The 18,776-nt window shown below is 44.7% G+C and overlaps 2 protein-coding genes across 4 annotated transcripts in view; one reads left to right on the forward strand and one right to left on the reverse strand.

The window, feature by feature from the left end:
* Positions 1–270: 270 nt before the first annotated feature.
* On the forward strand, positions 271–7,420 carry PSMG4 (proteasome assembly chaperone 4). Its single transcript, XM_064663345.1, has 3 exons — positions 271–657; positions 784–859; positions 6,875–7,420. Exons 1-3 carry the CDS (start codon positions 475–477, stop codon positions 6,994–6,996), a joined length of 381 nt encoding a protein of 126 aa, XP_064519415.1. The 5' UTR covers positions 271–474; the 3' UTR covers positions 6,997–7,420.
* Positions 3,779–18,776, reverse strand: part of SLC22A23 (solute carrier family 22 member 23) — a 114,478-nt gene continuing 99,480 nt past the window's right edge. For 2 of the 3 annotated variants that reach the window (XM_064663166.1, XM_064663156.1), the window contains 2 exons: positions 18,358–18,481; positions 8,321–12,697 (listed from right to left, as the gene is read on the reverse strand). In XM_064663166.1, coding sequence (XP_064519236.1) covers positions 12,340–12,697; positions 18,358–18,481 — 482 coding nt within the window. In that variant the 3' untranslated portion in view covers positions 8,321–12,339. Of the gene's footprint in view, positions 5,631–8,320; positions 12,698–18,357; positions 18,482–18,776 lie in introns of those variants that run through there. The other variant, XM_064663174.1, reaches the window with a different exon arrangement.

Below are 18,776 nucleotides of genomic sequence, written 5' to 3' on the forward strand. Positions count from 1 at the left end.
TGTATGCACCGGGGGTGTGCAGCGGAAGGAGGTTGTGTCTTTCGGTGGGGGGTGTGGTGGTACACGGAGGGGTGTGCACCGACCGGGGGGAGGGCACACTTCAAGGGGTGGGGGGCGCGGTGGAGGCGCGTTCCCGGCGGGCTGTACCCGGCGGTGCGTGTGCGTGTAGCGGGGTTTGTGCACGGACGGAAGGGCGGCCCGGGGAGGGGCCGTGCAAGGAGCGCGGTGCGAGCACCGATCCGTGCGCGCGTGCGGCTGTTCCCTGTGGGAGGAGGAAGCGGCATCCCGCCGGGTGCCGGCCGGGGCGGGCGGCTGCGCGGTGCCGGGGGCGGCCCCTCCGGGGGGGGCGGGCACAGCGGAGCGGAGAGGAGCAGAGCGGAGCGCCGCCTCCCCGGGGCGGGCCGGGCCGAGCCGAGCCAGGGCGCTCGCTCGGGCCTTGCGTGCTCAGGCCTGGCCGCGCCGGGAGAAGGGCCTATGGAGGCGGGGAGCGGCAGCGGAGCGGCGGCGGGGGGCGGCATCGCCCTGCACGACTTCAGCGGGCAGCTGGGAGAGCAGCGGGTGCACTTCCACGCCATGCGGCTGCGGGACTCGCTCTTCCTCTGGGTGGGCGCCGCGCCCGCCCTCGCCAGCCTGGCCGTGGCCATGTGCAGCCCCCGTGTGAGTGTCGCCGCCAGGGTTCCGGCTGCTCCCCCCCGGAGCCCTGCGGCCGTGGGGGGTGGCCCCGGCGCTCCCGACCCGCGCTGCCGGGACTAAGTCATGCCCTCTGCTCTGCTCCGCTTGCAGGACAGCATCCCGGTGGCCGCCTCGCTCCTCGGGGACCCTTCCGACACCGCCTCCTCCTGCCTGGCGCAGCGCTTGGGTAGGTGCGGGGGCGGGGGCTGCGCGCCCCAGGCGGGGCGGGCGGAGGGGCCGCCTCCCGCTGGGAACACGTGGGTCGGGCCCGGGCGGGGTGGGCGCAGAGGGATGCGGTGGATGCTGCCCCTGTCGCAGAGCCTCCACCGCTGCAGGTTGCGGCAGTTTCCATCCAGTCCTGCACAGATTCACTTTTTTATTTTTATCATCCCTGTACGAGTCTGCGGCACCTGAGTCAGCGGCCTTGGGCACACGGTGCACTGTCAAAAGCGAATTATTTAATATCCTTACCCTGGCTTTGGGTGCGAGGCATGGGGCAGGGTTTCCAGTGACCTCTTCACTATAAACTCTGTTTAAGGCTTGGAGAATTGGGATTGTTCACCCTGGAAAAGAGAAGACTTCAGGGTGACCTAACTGCAGCCTTCCAGTGCCTGAAGGGAACCTACAGGAAAGATGGGGCAAGACTATGTACAAGAGCACATAGTGACAGGACACGGAGGAATGGGTTCAAATTGAAAGAGAGTAGGTTTAGATTAGGTATTAGGAAAAATTCTTTACTGTGAGAGTGGTGAGGCACTGGAACAGGGAAGTTGTGGATGGCCTATCTGTGCAAGTGTTCTAAGCCAGGTTGGATGGGGCTCTGAGCAACTGGGTCTAGTGAAAGATGTCCCTGCCCATGGCAGGAGGCTTGGAACTAGATGATCTTCATGGTCCCCTTCCAACCCAAATAATTTGATGATGATGATAAACCCGTGACACTGGTGTGCTGTGGGTGAGGTGGCCATCATACAAGGCACATGCACTTTCCCTGAAGATGAAGCCAAACTGTATCCGATCTTGCACCTTTTAGCCCCCACATGCTGAGAAGTGCTGGCCTGGGAAGCCCAGGGTCATCTCACAGGTGCCCATGATTAATATGACTGATCCTAATGAGCACTGCTCAGGATGTCTCCTTTTCCATCATGTTTCCAATGCCTGAGTCTTAGTGATAACTTTCAAACTCCTGTTACTGTACTAAAAAATATAAAAATACATGGCCTTATGCATCCTAGCACCTTCACAGCTCTGACAGCTGCATCCTGGTGGTTACTCATCGCCTACCAGTAGCTGATGCAGCTCCAGCTGGTGAACTGCTGATGTACTTGTTACCAGGTTTTAAAAGCAACATGCTGAGCTGCACAACCTTACCTTACTTCTAATGTTTCAGTTGGAAAGGCCACAGAATTATTAATGATCTGTGTGCTGATCTCCATTTCAGGTAGTGTGTCCAGAGTTTGTATCATCAGGCACTTCCATGAGTCTCCACCTTCTTCTTCTCTATGGCCACTAATGCACATATAAAAAAAGACTGCTCACAAGATCTTTGAAAAACCATACTAGTGTCTTTTCTTCTTTCCAATACCTTCTCTTTTAATAAATACTGTTTTAGTCTACCCTGCTGGCACCATTTTCTCTACGCACTGGGTTCAATCATTTCTACTTCAAGTAATAATTTTATGGGGTATGGTATAACATGATTTCTTTCTATGTAATTAGTGCCTTATCCTTAAGAAGTCAGTTAGTAAAAATATAGTCAGAGAGGACTTACTTTGGATAAAGTGTAATAGTTTATTCTACTTTCCATTTGATCTCTTTGTCACTAATGCTCCAGCAGGTGCTGGAGCAGGTCCAGAGAAGAGCAACAAGGCTGGTGAAGGGACTTGAACACAAGGCCTATGAGGAGAGGCTGAGAGAGCTGGGGTTGTTTAGCCTGGAAAAGAGGAGGCTCAGGGGAAACATCATCACTCTCTACAACTACCTGAAAGGAGGTTGTAGCCATGTGGAGGTTGGTCTCTTCTCCCAGGCAGCTATCAGTAAGACAAGAGGGCATGGTCTTAAGCTCTGCCAGGGGAGGTTTAGGTTGGATATTAGGAAGAAATTCTTTAAAGAGAGGGTAATCAGGGATTGGAATGGGCTGCCCAGGGAGTGGTGGATTCTCTGTCCCTGGAGGTTTTTAAGATGAGACTGGATGTGGCACTTAGTGCCATGGTATAGTAACCATGGCAGTAGTGGATCAAGGGTTGGACTTGATCTTGGAGGTCTTTTCTAACCCAGCTTATTCTGTGATTCTTTGAATTTCTTCTGATCTTGCTCTAAATTTCTGTGTAGCATTGGAGCCCAGCTGACAGTTCTAAGTTGTCTCTGTGATTCCGACTCTCTTCTGTCTTTTTTTTTTGTACGTGTGGTTGCTCTCTTCACTCTTAAAAGATTTATTACAGATTTCATAGATAAAGTTTGTAATAACTTGCCATTTCTTACATTAGTTCTTTCAGTGTTCTAGGACAGAGGCTGAGTAACCTGATTTTTTGCCCAGTGAGTAGTTTCAGTTTTGCTGCCTTTTTTCCCTTATTTTTTAATCTTTTTTTTTTTCTTTTTTCCTTAAGGTGCTTTTATTATTTCGATTGCTAATTTCCCATACTTTGTTACTGAGAACTGATACTTTTGCTTGGTGCTGGACTATAGGTTACTATTTATCCTTGGAGTGTAAGGCACCTTCCTATTTTCTTTTTGTTTGTGTGCCTTAAGTGTCTTTTGTTATTTCATCTTAAACTTCCTGTACCAGTTGTGGCCCAGCTAGGCTTTTGATCAATGTTCCTCTCTATCTATGCCCTTTATCTGCTGGGTTGCAGATTTCCTTACATATACTGTTCTTGCTTGTGTGATCCTGCTTAAGGTATGCTGTATTGAGGAAGGCCTGTAGACCTTTTCCACCCTTTGTTCGAAGGGGAAAGTCAATAATACACTTCTTGCTTTGAATAATCATATGTTTCCTTTTTACCTGAGTGTCACTGGCTTCTGAAAAAAGAAATACATCTTTCTGAAATCCTACATCTCAGTATTTTGGCTGGCTTTTGTCAGTCCAGCAATTTAAGTGAACTCATGGGCATTTAGTCCAAAACTATTATTTATTCTCCTGAAACCAGTGGATCAACAAGCATCCCTGCTGTATCTTTGTTTCATGAAGTGCTTGGTAAGAAAATTTGTTTTTCACCTCGGCTAAAAATAGCAAGCTTTGCTGTCACTGGTGTTGTTTTTATCTGGGAGATTAAACCCTTGTTTCTTCCACAAATTCTGTAATAACAGAGATGATATTCATGGTCAAGTCTGACTTGTAGCTGTACTTCCAAGGTAGTTTTTTAACCATCCTGCCATGTGGTGATCTTCAGGTAGGCAGTATCCCTCTCCTCCTAACCCTACCCCCCCCCCCCCCCCCCATGCTTGTCACCATTTTTTCTATGTAGTTTCCATTCTGGTCTTCTTCACAGGCTCTCAGTGAAGCAGCATTCAATGCCATTTGCACATAACTATTTTCATTTCTTATACTCGCCAGTTGCATTCCATCATCTACTGCGTGTTCCTGCAATGTCAGGTTTCCTTCCCTGGAGCAGGAGTTTCAGTGCAGCTATGCATCAGTGTACACATTCTCCTTTTTGTTTTCTTTATAGCCTGGTAGGGGTCCTGGCCACAACAGCTGCATTTGGTGTATTGGCTCTATCTTCTTCCTTATTTCTGATTTTTGTTTTAAAATTTTCTATTGCTAAAGACACACATGCCTCATTCCTATTTCTCTTTCTACATATTTTTATCTATATCTGCTTCTATGAGGTGCAGGGACTGTTTCTCACCATCCTGCCCAATTGCTTTGGCACCAGATGTGTCTCACTAGTCAAGAAACCCAAATCCTAAAAGATTGTTTCCTGTAGGTTAGTGGTGGCCAATTCTTAAGGACGACTTGTCCATTGGTGCCTCCCTTACCTGCATACCCTGAAATCACAGTGCTTTGGGCTGAAGTGACTACTGATTAGTGCCATATCTTCATCTTCCCTCTGTAGGGACTGGCAGGCTCTTGGTGAAGATCACCTCAACTCTCCAAGTATTTATCACCCAGGCATAGTTCCCTTCCACCACCTCTTTTCCAGCACAGTCTACAAACTTATGGCCAACACTTGTCCTGTCTGTTCTGCTCCCACTGAGCTTCTCTTCAAGCTTAGATTTGGGCCTTTGCCCTGTACATGGGGTTGTAGGAGTGGGTCTGTGCTGCTACAGTTTCTCCTGGCACTCAGTGTGTCCTAGACAATGGCTGCTGAGGAATTTTTTCCTTCCCTTTGAAGAGCTGGTGCAACAGGGGTTATTAACCAGGGTGCATGGGAAGCAGACCTACTGGAGGGCTTTTTAGGTAAGCCTTGTCCTTCACAGTTTTTGGCTTTACTCTGAGGTTGCAGATGGGCTTCCATGGAGCCATAAGATCTTTCCTCTTCTATCCTTCCCACGAGAGTACACGTGTCCAGCCTAATCCACACGAAGCAGGGACAGAAAAGGTCCAGCTGCCCCTCAGAGTCAGTGGTAGGAGCAGAGGTCCTTGGCAGAGGTTACCCTAAGGGATTCACAGTGTTCCCAGGATCTGGAACAGCATCCCAGAGACGCTATTGGACCTTAGGCAAACATAATTAAGAAGTTGAGTTTTGACACTGCAGTGTACTATATAGTTTTGTTAGGTAGGATAATGGTATTAATTAGTTCAGAATTAGCATTGCATTCATTTAGGTCATGATGATGAAGCACTAGCACTTACAGAACATGCTGCTTTATACCACAGAAATCTAGTGCCAGGTGGTAATTTTTGCAATCAGAGCAACACACTGCATTATATCAGCATTTTGTAGTGCCAAGTCTTAAAAGGCAAACTAGTCCTTGCATTTCAGAAGCAGCTCTACTTTCTGAGACAGGAAGCTGGTAACCTGTTAGAATAGAAAAATAATAATAAATTGATTTGCATAATGAAAATGCCTCAAAGGAATTGTTTAACTACATTTTATACACACACATATATCTATCTTTTCTGTAGTTAACTTTCCTATTTAGAAAGGATCAAGATATTAGGAGTCCTGGTGTTATTATTTTCAAGTTTAAAAAATTCAGATTATGTTTTTGAATATTCAGGCAGAACAGTCTGATTTGTCTCTAGGATCATCAGCTCCCAGCTCACTCCCTGAAAAGAATATCTCATGACCCAAATACTGTTTTTTGTCTTCTATTTTACACAACTAATTTAAATTTAGTGCCTGTTTTTCCTGTATGGTGCTTAAACTTTCACAAAGTTTAGCTTTAGTAATATAAGAACAGAGTCAAAAATTTGCTATATTACTGTGGTAAAATCTAAGTAGGAGTCCATTTTTTTTATAAAACACTTCTTGGTGTTCTCTCTTCTATTTTGATAACTAAGTCTTCCTGCCCCAGTGGACAGTTTTGCTGCTTTTTTTGTTTGTTTGTTTGTTTGTTTTTTGTTGTTGTTGTTAATTAGCTCTTTCATGGAAAGCAGCTCTTAATTTTGTAGCACTTCTCTCCAAGTACTTGTCATTATGGTAGCCTGGAACTTCGTGTTTGGCTGCATGACACTCAACTGAGGCTGTTCAGTCTCTTGGAGTGATCATGGACACTGTATGAACAAAGGCTAAAGGAAACAAAATTATTGACAGCAGGCTTAGACATACTATTTGGGGCCTTTTAAGGGGTTCATAATAAAACAGAACTTGGTTAATTGTGGCTCAGTCACTTTTTTGTGCACTTTCCCTCAATGTTTTACACAGCATAGACTTACCAACTCATAAACTTTATTTCAGTGCTGACTCCAGTACAGTCTGTAATTTCACTTAAAATAGTATATTTAAGAATTGTCCAGAAAATCCACTAAAAGCACTGCAAGGCTTTCCAGTGACTAATGGCTTTTTGCACCAGGCCAAAATCTAGGTGAAAGTCACCAGTTTTATACTGCTTACATCAGTGCTGTGCAAAAATATGCTCAACACGCCAGTGGTCAGGTAATTGTACTGCTGTTCCTTAATAACTGCAGCCAGCACAGCAGGAGTGGAGAACATCATCTTAGAAATCTGCACGGTATGGCTTTTTAAGAGGCTTTCTTGAATACTATCATCACTTTTATATAAGAACAAAATATGGCTGACTACTCTGTTTTGTATTTTAGCCAGCAAGACCAAAAAACAGATATTTGTCAGCTACAATCTTCAAAACACAGACAGCAATTTCACCTTACTCATAGAAAACAGGATCAAAGAAGAAATGACAGCTTTTCCAGAGAAGTTCTGACTTTGCATCATTGTAAAATAAGATGAATTGTTTCAGAAAATCTGATGGAAATTTTCACACTGACATTAAATTAGTATATTTGTTTTGTATTATTTTGATTGCATTTGTGGTTGTTATTAAATATAGATGGACATAGATACAACTGTACCTGGAATTTATTTTTTTGCAAATAAAATATGAATTTGAAATTTCAAAGCAAAATTTTTTTTGCTACCCTGCTAAGTAGGATAGCAAATGGATGCTACAATTGATGAACATCATTGTAAAAATGCATGCAGTGTCTGGCCTCCATGCAGCACTGGGATCTGCTGGGTAATCAGTTCCAAATTATATCTGTACAGTTAATCTACTGTGTACTAGCACTGAACACAGTATAGCAGCTTTTAGCGTTCAAATAAAGAAACCCCACATTTTTTATTGTAAAGCTGTGACATGAGTGTTACTTTTCTCCTTTTAGCCCCTGTTGGTTGTAGTACTAGTGCTAAATAGTGGATTTCCTTCTGTCCCTTGGGCATTAAGAACACTAGAAGGGTTTCACAAAGTGTTATCTGTACATCCCTGAGGACTACATAGAAGGAAAAAGCACAGCTTGAATTCTAGAGCAATAGATAAATGTGTCAGGCTGCTAGAAGAGCATACCATGTGTAAATTCAGCATATACATTAGAAAAATCAGAGCAGTCCACTACCATGACCACCACAGCAAAGTATACTGCTGCTGTTTTGTTTAATGAGAGGGCAGCTAGGAGTTAACGACCAGGTTATTTTTTTTTTTCCATTGCAAGTTGAGCCCTGACTGAAACATAAGCTTTTGATACAAACAAAATTTACTAGTGCTGCTTCTAGACAACTATCTTAACCCCCTGCAGAAAACTGATGAATTTACCTTGCTGTGGTGCCATAATCAGCAATTAAAAACTATAACCAAGAGGTCACTGATGTAGGAGGCACAACTACTACTGAGTCTCTTGTCCAAAAGGGTTTGAACAGCCAATGGCTTCAACATGTATCTGATGTGGGTGCAGAAAGCTCCTCCTCACCTGGTGGGAACAGCTGTCAGTCTTTGGCGGCAGTTCAGGATCAGAATCGCAAAAAGCAACTGTTGGAGGGTATTTTTAATTTACACCACTCAGGAAACAGTCAACCACTCTTCTGTAATGGACTATGTTGATAATTAGTTGTAAATCAATTTGCTGGTTTAATTAGTCTGATTTACAAGCAGCTCATTCTGTTTGTAAAGGAGGGTAGGACTGTTTGCTGAGGCATCAGCTGCTGCTGGGTGTTCCAGAAGTCACTGTGAGGGAGCCAGACCAAGGAGAGCAAACTGATGGGACAATGTCATTTTATTCTGTACATTTACATACAAAGTTCTTCTCAGTAGGTACAACAGATGTAACATCATGCAGACATTTAGCTTGTAAGACTGTTTTCAGTACTTGATTTAAGCTTGTGCTATGAGGAAGCACCACCAGACTATTCATGGTCAAAACATACAGTAACACGATTCTTTAAAACTTCATTAGAAACTGAAATGGGGAGGGAGATCTCACCCACTAGACAAAACACACCGTACTCCTTTCCTGAAACATTTTACACAATACATTTAAAATGAGGTTTGTAATTTTTTTTTCTTACAAAATAAAATAATTTAAAAAAAGTTACAGTGAGGGAGATCTTCCCCCCACTTAATAGTGTTGTCTTATGTGCCAGCTACAGGCGCAACTTGACTTGACATTCACAGAGTTCAGTTAATGGCACTTCTGCTTCCAATTTGGTGACCAATAAAGTGTTTGGCTCCAGGAAGTGGCAACAGTTAAGTAAAATACTTCCATTAAAAAGAACAACAACAAAAAAAGCCTGCTCAATGAAACCAAAAAGTAAATCACACAACCCCCTTTCAGAGTGGCCACAGAACACTTGCAAACAGGTGACTGTTGTTATCCATTTGCAGTGTGTCTGGCAACAAAAGCAGTACTGAAACCTTAAAAGGGGACAAACCCCCCAAGATCAAGCATAATGTCACTTCACATTTTTGTTTAAACGTACAAAGATGGAAGAAAGCCCTTAAATGGTAAACCCAAAGAAAAATCTACTGATGGGCTTAGAGGTTACTGAAGGTTCACAGAAAAAGGCCAAAATGGAGAAGACAGCTTGGACTACTTCCCCTGTTGTGGTAGCCAGAAAGAGCCGCCTGAGAAAAGCCTGTCTTGGTGATGGCTGGAGGGGGGATGCAGCCAAGGAGCCAATGGAGCAGCTGGCTGGGACGCCAGCAAAGAGCCCTGTCCTGCTGCAGGACTAGGAAAGGCAGGGCAAGCATTCCATGCTTCCTTTCTGCCCTGCTGCATCACCCGGTACCCGACTCCTCCACAAAAGATATGTTTAGTGAAAGCCTTCCAACTCTGTGAGCATGTGTGGAAGAAAATAATCATCGCAGAAGTGTTCATGTTTTCAGAAAAGGAGCAAAACTGGAGCTGCCATGGCAGGAAATTAGTTTTTGTTTTATTGTTGTGACAGAGGCAGAGGGCCAGACCAACTAGAGAAGCTAGGCCTCCCTTTGTTGCAGAAGATCAGTACCGACTACCTGGTTTCAAGCAAAAAACCAAAAAACCAGCAAATCAAATCAATTTCATAAGATTTTTTTTTTAAATAAATTGCTGCACATTCCTGTCACCTAGTTTTTTTACTATATAAATGTTGCTATGTTTAAACAATTATTCTTTTCCCTGTGCCTGTCTGTCCCGGGAGAGCAACCACCAGAATAGGAAACGATAAAGTGCTGTGGACAACAGCGCTGAGCACACCAGGACTGCTGACAGTGCTGGAAGCAGCCAGTTTTGTAAGGCTTGTGGATGGTCTACAAAAGCTGTACCACAGCTTGAGCATACAGGCACACAAGACCACAAACGAAGGAGCTGCTGGCTCCATGGCATGATGGATGGCAGCTGCTTTCCGCCTCTGTGCTCACACCTTCTCTGCATTCAAGCCCTTTTTATCTTCCCTTAAGATTCGTTTTGCTTCTTCAATTTTTTGTTGTGAACCCATTTTTTCCTCCCTGAACGTGGGTGGCTTGCAATAAGCATCTCGCATCAAAGGCAAAAGATATTGCACAAATTTGGCACGTGAATACTGCATGAGTGGGGAAGGGCTGGGTTCCTGGGTGAACACAGACTGCAAAGGTCTCGGCACAGAACAAAAAGAAGCAGCCGTACTCAAGTCTGACAATAAAACTTGAGTGTAAGGAAGATTGGGCTCTTGCTGTCACAGCAAGTCTAGCAAAGGTGAAAAAAACTCTAAGTAGTAGTGTACCTTTGGGCAAAACTACCATCAACTGGTCCAGTGTTTCTTACCAGGCTCAAGAAGAACCCAAATGTCCACATCCTCTGTAAAAATTAGCAGCTTTAGGACAACATTGTTATTCTGAACACAACCACCTCTGTTGCTTCTGCAGGTCTGCCTGTCCCCTTGCATTTGTCGGTGTCTGAGGCTGTGCTACTTACTGCATTGCCCACTGGGAAGCACATATCTCTGATTTATTGGGGACTTTAAGAGGACATTGGCAGCCTAATGGAGGATGGAAATTGTTAGGTACAGTAGTTAATCGACAATATATACAGCAAAGGAGGAAGGGGAAGGGAAGGGAGAGGAGGAAAGTGCAAATGAGCACTTTCCATGCATATGAACGCAAGATGTACATCAAACAAAGTGGCAATCATACAGACACTCAATACAACATTGACATCCTGCTGCTCTGTTTGAACGTCTGCACTACCAAGCAATCACAAATGGATGGCCTGAGTGAGAAAGGAGAAGAGGGAGGGAGAGTGGGGAGGTTAACTACAATGCAAGAAAGCTGTTTACAGAGTCCTTGCACTGAACTAGGTCCTCACGATATTCTCTTGTGTGAGAACCAAAAGCCGATGGCCAAAGGAAATAGTTCATTTGGGGGCTGGAGAAGTCAAGTGGCCACCATCAAAGTGCCATCTGCACAGTAAGAGGTAAACTGGATGTTCACTTTGCGTAGCACTGATCCTATTTAAGTAAACTTTTTTCATGATCTAAAATCTTATAAGAGCAGTTGGGGAAGGAGGAAATCTGGGTGAGTTCACTGTATATTCTTGGGTCAGAACCTGAAAACATCTCTAAGGGCCCAAGACAGCTCAGTAAGACATTATTCACAGCCTATCAATTAATTCATTTCCAACAGTCATTTAAGCAGTTTGTCCGCTTAAATTGAAAACCCAAACCCTGGTTCTAAAAACAGGTAACACAATGCCAGGACACTCATTTCCCAGGAGCAGAAATCCTAGCTGTGCTGCCTTTTGGAATAAAAGTATAGATGGTAGCCCATGCTCCTTACTGTTTATCCCTGCTGGTTCATGCTCTTCTCCTGGAGAAGTCAGAAATCCTGGGCCTCCTGATAATTAAAGCCATTCTCAGCAAAACTAATTTTTGCATCATTAGTCAAATTATTTGCATCATCTATGTTACTATTAAAGACCACTGGGAACCACCTAAAATAGACTAATATACTCTTAAAATGCAGCAAACTGATTCACATTGAAAAATCAGCTTGTTTGGGTAGGATTTTCTTCAATGCATTTGGTGAAAAAAAAAAAGGACTAATTTAGAAAGTAACTTTTAAGTGCACATGGGCTATAAAGACAAACATAAGCTGCCTAAAACGCAGTCAGAGTTTGAGTCACAACAGGTTTTGCTTTGTTTTTGTCTTCCTTTTTTTTTTTTTTGTGTATACAAACACAGCAGGCAACTTGGGCACTTGGACTTTCTAGACAGGCAGAAGAATGTTGCACAAGTTTAAATTTAAGTCAATTCAACTTTGTGGTTGATCCCTCTTTCCTTTAAAGAAACACGAAAACAAAACAGAAAACAACGCTCCCCTCCCCCCATGGTTTCTTTCTTGGAATGGCTGCACCTCTTATAATAAGATGGCTTCGTTTTTGTGATCTATGAAAGGAAAAGGAAATAAAGTGCTTCTTGAGAATAAATCAAAATAAATATACATATTTAATGGCAGGAAAAAAAGAGTTCTGAAGGGCTACTGCCAGCCAGGTCTTTTTTCAAATGAGTCTTTTCCCCCAAAACTTTTTCAAGAGCAATCTGCACAACAGTTGAAGATGCCAAAATTTGCTTTAGTAGCAGAGTTGAATTCCTCCAAGTTAGTGTCTGCTCCATCACTGGTTTGTAAAATCTGTGCAAAACACCTTTGCCCAAAGTGCTACTCCTCCCGCACAACAGCATAAAATAAAATACAAAAGAAAAAGAAGAAATAGAAGGGAAAAATAAAATAATAAAAAAAAAGAAATGGAAAAAAAAATCCACCCAGTTACATTGACTTCATCCCGTTGGCAGTGGTGTTCTCCGGGATCCCGTCACTCACAGCTGCTGAGTCATGGAGGCCAGAGTAATCCTTGAGTTCAGAGTTTGTCAGGAGCAGGGGCTGCTCCCCCTTCTTGTGCGGCAGGAGGGGCTGCCGGGTGTAATGTTCCCCATCTGGGATGTTCTCGGGCAGGTTCTGGTTCTTGCTCTCTGGCAGCAGCAGGATGCAGATGATGCAGATGAGAGTGCAGCAGGCGAAGATGACATGGTGGAGGAAGTAGCCTTTCTGGTTGTGGAGCTCCATGATGGGGGCGGTCAGGCGGCCGAAACCCGCACTGGCCAGGACCAGCCCCAATCCGCCTCCCCTGCAAACATAGGCAGAGATGAGAGCCTAGCCCCACTGGCACTGGGGTGGGGAGCCCACAGACCTGACAGGTCCTCCAGACTAACCCTCTGTCTGGCATGCACCCAGGGCATCCGAAGTCTTGAAGGCAAACCTGGTTTGTTCCGAGCTTTCACACCGCACAGTCACTCCAGCAGGGAGTTGCTTTGCTGTTGTAGATAATTGCTGCTTATTTGCCTCAGTGTGGGGAAATAAGTATCATTTCACAGCCATTTAACTGCCCCCATATAAGAAGAGGAGGAGCTTTATGATCTGAGTGTGTAGACAGCCCTCTAAAGTATTCTCAACTCCAAGTATTCCCACATTTAGTCAGGGAAAACCACATTTTGCTTAGCATGCCAGCCTTCTCTCCACTTAGACAAGGCACATCAAGAAGCAGTAGGTGCAGAAGTCAATTTTGGCTGCCTCTAAGGTACCTGGCATCATTCAGCAGTGGAGGCAGGAGATTACACTTAACAAGCCACTGCCTCGATCCTTTATACCAAACACTGAGTGCTGAAATATTTTCTACACAAAAACATGTTGTGGCTGGAACTTTTCAACACATTGATGTTGTAATAAAATACATAACTTTCAGAAAAAAAGTGTGAAAATAGACTCATCTTCCTCCAGTTACAAGCACAGAAGCTGCTTGTGCAAGTCCAGTTCAGTGTTCTCTCCTGATGCAAGCAACCTCTCTTGCAATTCCTCATCTTGCTCATCAGCATCTCTCTCCAGGCCCTAGTGTGGACAGAACTGGCACACCTTATGTTGAGGCACAGCTCATGCTCCTGGGTCTGTCTCTGTTGGATGACCCCACACAAAAGCAGCACTGCAGGTGTTTCTGTGGGGCAGGCCATTCCCTCCTCCTGCTGTGGCACAACTGAGGTCTCCAGCCAGCAGACTGTCACCCTTAAGTGACTCATTCTAACAAAATCTGTGAGATTGGCAGCTTGTCCTTCACTTTCCAAAGACCCTGCCGCCTGGAGAGGGAGGTTTCCCTGTGAGCTTCATCATTGGCACCCTGTTTCCTTAAGAAGCCTGTGCGGGCAGTATGTTTCCTGCAGTTCCTCTGGGATATGCTATCTACTCCCAAACCCTCAGGAGATCAGAGGGGCTCAGATGCTTCAGTTTCTGGCCCAATGCAGAGCTGTAATTATTAACAATAACTGGCCCTTATAGCAGTTGACTGCAAAAGGCAAATGGACTGCTTTATGTCAAATACTTGGGAAAAAAATCAGTTTCATTGACTTAACCATAGTAGAAATCACAGTACCATAAACGTACAAATGCCAAATTCACTCGGCTAGCCACCGTGTTAAAGCTAATCTTCACTCAATCCTTTCCAAAATCCACTGCTGCTTACTTGACAGCTGAAGGGCAGCAAGCATAGGTTTCAAAAGACACTCTTGGGACATCGACTGGGTCAAAAATTCACGCATGTATGTTCCAGTTCTCTAGACTCAGCAGAGCATCTTTCACAGACAACAGCAACTTCCCCAAATACTGCAAAAGCCCTTATTAAAAACTTGCCAGCTTTCCAATGGCAATTTAGAAACCCAGCTGAATGCGACTATTGTGCAACTGGCCTCCCTGCAACTTCATTTATACACTCACATGAGTAACCGACACAACCAGTTCCAAATGCATGGCAAATCTCACTCCAAGCTGGTTCTCAGGATACAAAAGCCCAGCTCATTTACATCAGTGTTTGCTACAGCTGAATTGTATCTCAGCCCCCCTGAGAAGGACCTGAGGTGAGTTTTAAAAGCTGCTGTAGAAGGACATCAAGCAAACTGAAAGAAAATGGAAAAAGGCAACAACAAAGACAGCTCTGTCATTTATGGGTCAAGGGGCTTCAGATTTGGGGGGGGAGAAAAATGTTTTTCCATATGATGTCATTAATTACAGCAGGCTTTACTTTATCCAGTGCCATCAAAACCTGGCAGAAGGCGGCTTGAAAATACATTTTGGTACGTGTCTTAGAAGGGTTTCTTTAAGGTTTGACTACATTGCAAGCATGAAAATGTGAAAAAAAAAAAAGAGAAAACTGAAAATACTGTCAGGAATTTTTTGTTCTTTCTGTGCACATCAGGAAAACAGCTACAAGACAAGAGAGGCAGCGCCCTCATATTTCATACTGTTTTTGCAGGTGACATGGGCAGCAGGTGGAAAGCAAAAACATTTTGAGTGTTTTGGGACATTACTCCTCCTCAGCTTGAGGTCTTCCATGGCAGGGGCCAGCTACTGTACTTCAAACACTCTCAAAGTGGAGCCTGCAGAGGGAGTGTGAGGGCTCCTGGTATCCATGGTGAGCCCCAGCTTCCCCCCTCACACCTCTGCCTGCCAGTGGCTGCTGTGGGGGGCTTTCCCATGGCACGGCTCCACGGATGATCGACCAGAACCGCTTCTTCAACCTCTGCTCAGCCACTGGCAGAAGGAAGGGATGGTTTGTACATAAACCTCAGCATGAAGTTTATGGTCCTGACAAGGGCAAATCGCAAAGGGACCTTGGTCCAAAATTTCATCCTCAGAAAGGTCCTGCTAGTTCATGGAGGGGGGAAGTTCCTTGCTTGTTACTGCAGTATTTTTTCAGGGAGCAGCAAAACATCCTCACTGACATTCTAAGGAAAGGGCTTTGCCCTTCCCAGCATTCCTCAGGAGAGCAGAGAAATATTAATCCTGTCTTCAGATGGCCATTTGTCTGCATTGAGCAAATGGGTCAACACATGGCACAGCTCAGAGTACAAAAGAGCCAGAGAGCTGCCCAGGCTAAAGAAGACTTTGGGAGAGCATCTGCTCCAGCCTCCTGCACAAAGCAAGGCCAACTCTGAAATCTGACCAGGTTTTCTGGGCTTTGCTGAGTCAGCTTGGCCACTTCTTGAAGTCAGTCCCTGAAAACCTCCACAGTTTTTCCCTGCCCATACATAAGTGACTTTCTGTGCGCTCAGTCCTACGCCAGAGCTTCAGTAATACATCAGGATGCCCTTGGCCTCATTGAGTAAGGCCACACCTTCAAGAAGCCAGGCCTGGTTCAGGTGCCAGTAAACAGCCCGGTACCCCACTGTGTTGAGGAATATGCTCAGTGCAGGTAGCTGGGTGTGTGAGCTGCTGTGTGAGCTGCAGATTGAGCTCTAGGGGGCAGGATCCCAAGACAAGAGGCCGTGCAGTGGTGTGGACCCTTTGTGAAAGTGTGACTGCTGAGTGACTCCTGGATGGTCAGACAGGAAAGTTTCTTTAACAACTGGAAATTTGATTTCAGGCAACTATTGATGGGTAAAACTCCTGATTCGGCCATCACTGCCCACTCTTCATTTCTTTAGCAAAGTGAATACAAAAGCAGGACACTGACAGAAAGAAACAGATCTCTCTTCAACTTCATAGTAACTGAGCATGTGGAGAAGGGTGAGGAGAGGGGACACTGTGTTTTCCTCAGCCTATTTCTATTTGGTAGCTGTGCAGACTGCAGTGGTGTCAAGATTATTAGATGGATTATCAGTGCCACTCCGTGCTTTCATTCAGCATCTGGATGGAGCTCCACACTGTAGCCCCTGGTACAAAAAAAGGGCAGCTCCTGGTGAAGCCCTCCTGCCTACTGCCAGGAGACCAGGATGCAGTGCAAGGGTATGAAGGACCCCTTTGTGCCACATGACAGCATGAAACCTTCATGTTGCTGGAGCAGGTGGCACCTCTTGGTGATGAATATGGCTGTTTTCCTCCTCTACTACTGTAACTGTTCATGTCAACACTACAGCAGCAGATATGGATGGGTGCTATGAGTTTGCTATTATGCCACCACTACCTCAGGCAATGACAGTGCTGTTTTCCACCTTCAGGGGTGGGGGATTACAGGTAAAGAATTTGATTAGGGAAACCCTTGAGACAACCTCAGTGTTCTCTTTGCCTCCCTTTTCCTTAAGGTTCCTTGAGATTCAACCAAAAGCATATTAATATTATAGAACAGTTTGGATTGGAAGGAACCTTAAAGATCACCTAGTTCCAATCCCTAAAGGGCATCCAAGGCAGTATTTTGGAGAGCAAATTATGAGGGAGCAGCGAGATCCCACCAAAATGCAAGACAGAAGGCAGCTGAATCACACCTCTGCCCAAGACAGGTTTATGCACCATCCTGAGCTACATCTCCTAATTACAGCTGCGAGTGGATCTTATTGCGGTGGTAGGACCGCAAAGCGCTGCAGTGTCATCATCCCTATAAATAAACAGGGACCCTGAGGCATATCCAGCTATTGTCACTCGTCTGGTGTCACTCAGCAGAGTCGAGGGAAGCAGAATATCAGCTCCCAGCCAGGACTTTTTCCCCTTCCCTGGAGCAACATAAGTAACTTAAGGAAAAAAAATCTTGCTAAGTTCACACTGCACATCTGACCCTACTTGGCAGATTCTCTTCTGTCTGACATAGTCAATTCCTTATCTATGTTTCTTTCAAACAGAGACAAGGAGAAAACTAAAGAGGCATAAAACCACCAAATTGACTGACACGCACATAAATAAATAGCTGTTAGTGTTTTGGGTTGCTGTATAATCTCACTGCTCACACTGCCTTTCCCTGTGGAAATAATGTTATCTGTAAAATACATTCACAAATTGATATAGCTTGGAAGAAAAGGCCATGGATCAAGGAGACTCTAGCTACTCAGCTAACAGTTCTGCAGTAACACTTTTGCAAAGTGCAAAATTTGGAGGGGAAAAAGAAAAGAGTATGCTCTTTCCTCTACTTTCTCTCCCTCCCACACATATGACCTACATTCAATGGGAGATTCAATGGAGTCAGGGAGGACTCCTGAACTGCTCTGGCATTGCTAAAAGCATATCCAGAACACAAAAGCACAACCTTTGTGAAAGATAACAGCAAATATATAAAATGGTACAAACCCCTGACTATGCAAAGATATGTTATGAGAAATTCTCCAACAAAGATCACCTGTCTGATTTCTACTATTTCCCAGGATGAAAGTGCTCCTCTTTAGAAAAACTTTGAGTCTCTGCTAAGATAGATCTGTGTGCAAAGAGAAAGGTGACTTTACCTTCAGTAAAGGCAGACCACTAACAGGGGTGCTGCTGTAGGAGAGGAAGGCTTGCAGAGCACCTTTACACACCAAAAGCATTTAACACCATATACTTCAACACCTGCCTTCCACGGAAGCACCCCTACAGCTGGCCTGGTTAACCTGTTCTATGGGGACAGGGGATTGCTGGCACCTATGTCCTCCTCTGCACACTCATGGAATTTCTCCTTTAATATCACGCTGTAAACTCACCTGGTCACTGATTATATAAATCCCGCAGAGTAAGTGAAGCAATGACATCATTCAACCACACAATCTGGTTCAGCTGAGTATTTAAGACCCTAACACACTGCAATTCATGTGCTGTCTCGCGTGTTGAACATCACCGCGATGGGACACAAGGTGGAGCCACGGGAAACAAAGCCTCTCTGTACACAGACACACATTTACCCAGGCAGACTGACTGCAGTGACCCAAAAGAGCAGCTCCAAAATTGCTGAGGTCTCCAATTACATGGCGTTTCCCCTCCCATACAATATGTTAAGTTACACAGGCCCTTACAGTTTAATGAGGATAATTCTGTTCCCATCTTTTGAGCTCAGGGCCAATGTCTTACCTGATTACCGTGGGTGTGATTTCAGCACAGAAGAACACGCTGAGGCTTCCAACAGCATGCGAAGAAAACATACCCACGATGGAAAATGCAACAGAGAATTTGTCTTTGACGCTGTCACTCATACCTGACAAGACACGAGTGTTCATAAAAAGTAAGAATGAGGCCAAACTTCCAAGGAAAAAAATCAAGAGGTTTATGGTTTATGTTACTCATCTCCCTAGACAAGAATATGAGTTATTTTGTAATACTAATTTAAAACTGGTATTTATAGCATCCATTCCCCAAGCACCCGAGACATGAACATACATGAAAAAAATCATAATGTCATGCCAAAAATGGCAGCAATCTCCAAATTTTTTATGCTTGGCCACCACAAAAAAGGTAAAACCCAAGAAAAAACACATCTTTGGGCAGTCTTT

Source organism: Pseudopipra pipra, chromosome 1 (assembly GCF_036250125.1).
Source record: "Pseudopipra pipra isolate bDixPip1 chromosome 1, bDixPip1.hap1, whole genome shotgun sequence".
NCBI lineage: Eukaryota > Metazoa > Chordata > Aves > Passeriformes > Pipridae > Pseudopipra > Pseudopipra pipra.

Bases quoted from the DNA above. Each gene is read 5' to 3' on its own strand.
- PSMG4 (XM_064663345.1), top strand. From the start codon at position 475: ATGGAGGCGGGGAGCGGCAGCGGAGCGGCGGCGGGGGGCGGCATCGCC. The intron at 658-783 runs GTGAGTGTCGCC...CTCCGCTTGCAG, and splicing joins TGGCCATGTGCAGCCCCCGT to GACAGCATCCCGGTGGCCGC. The intron at 860-6,874 runs GTAGGTGCGGGG...TTTGTATTTTAG, and splicing joins CTGCCTGGCGCAGCGCTTGG to CCAGCAAGACCAAAAAACAG.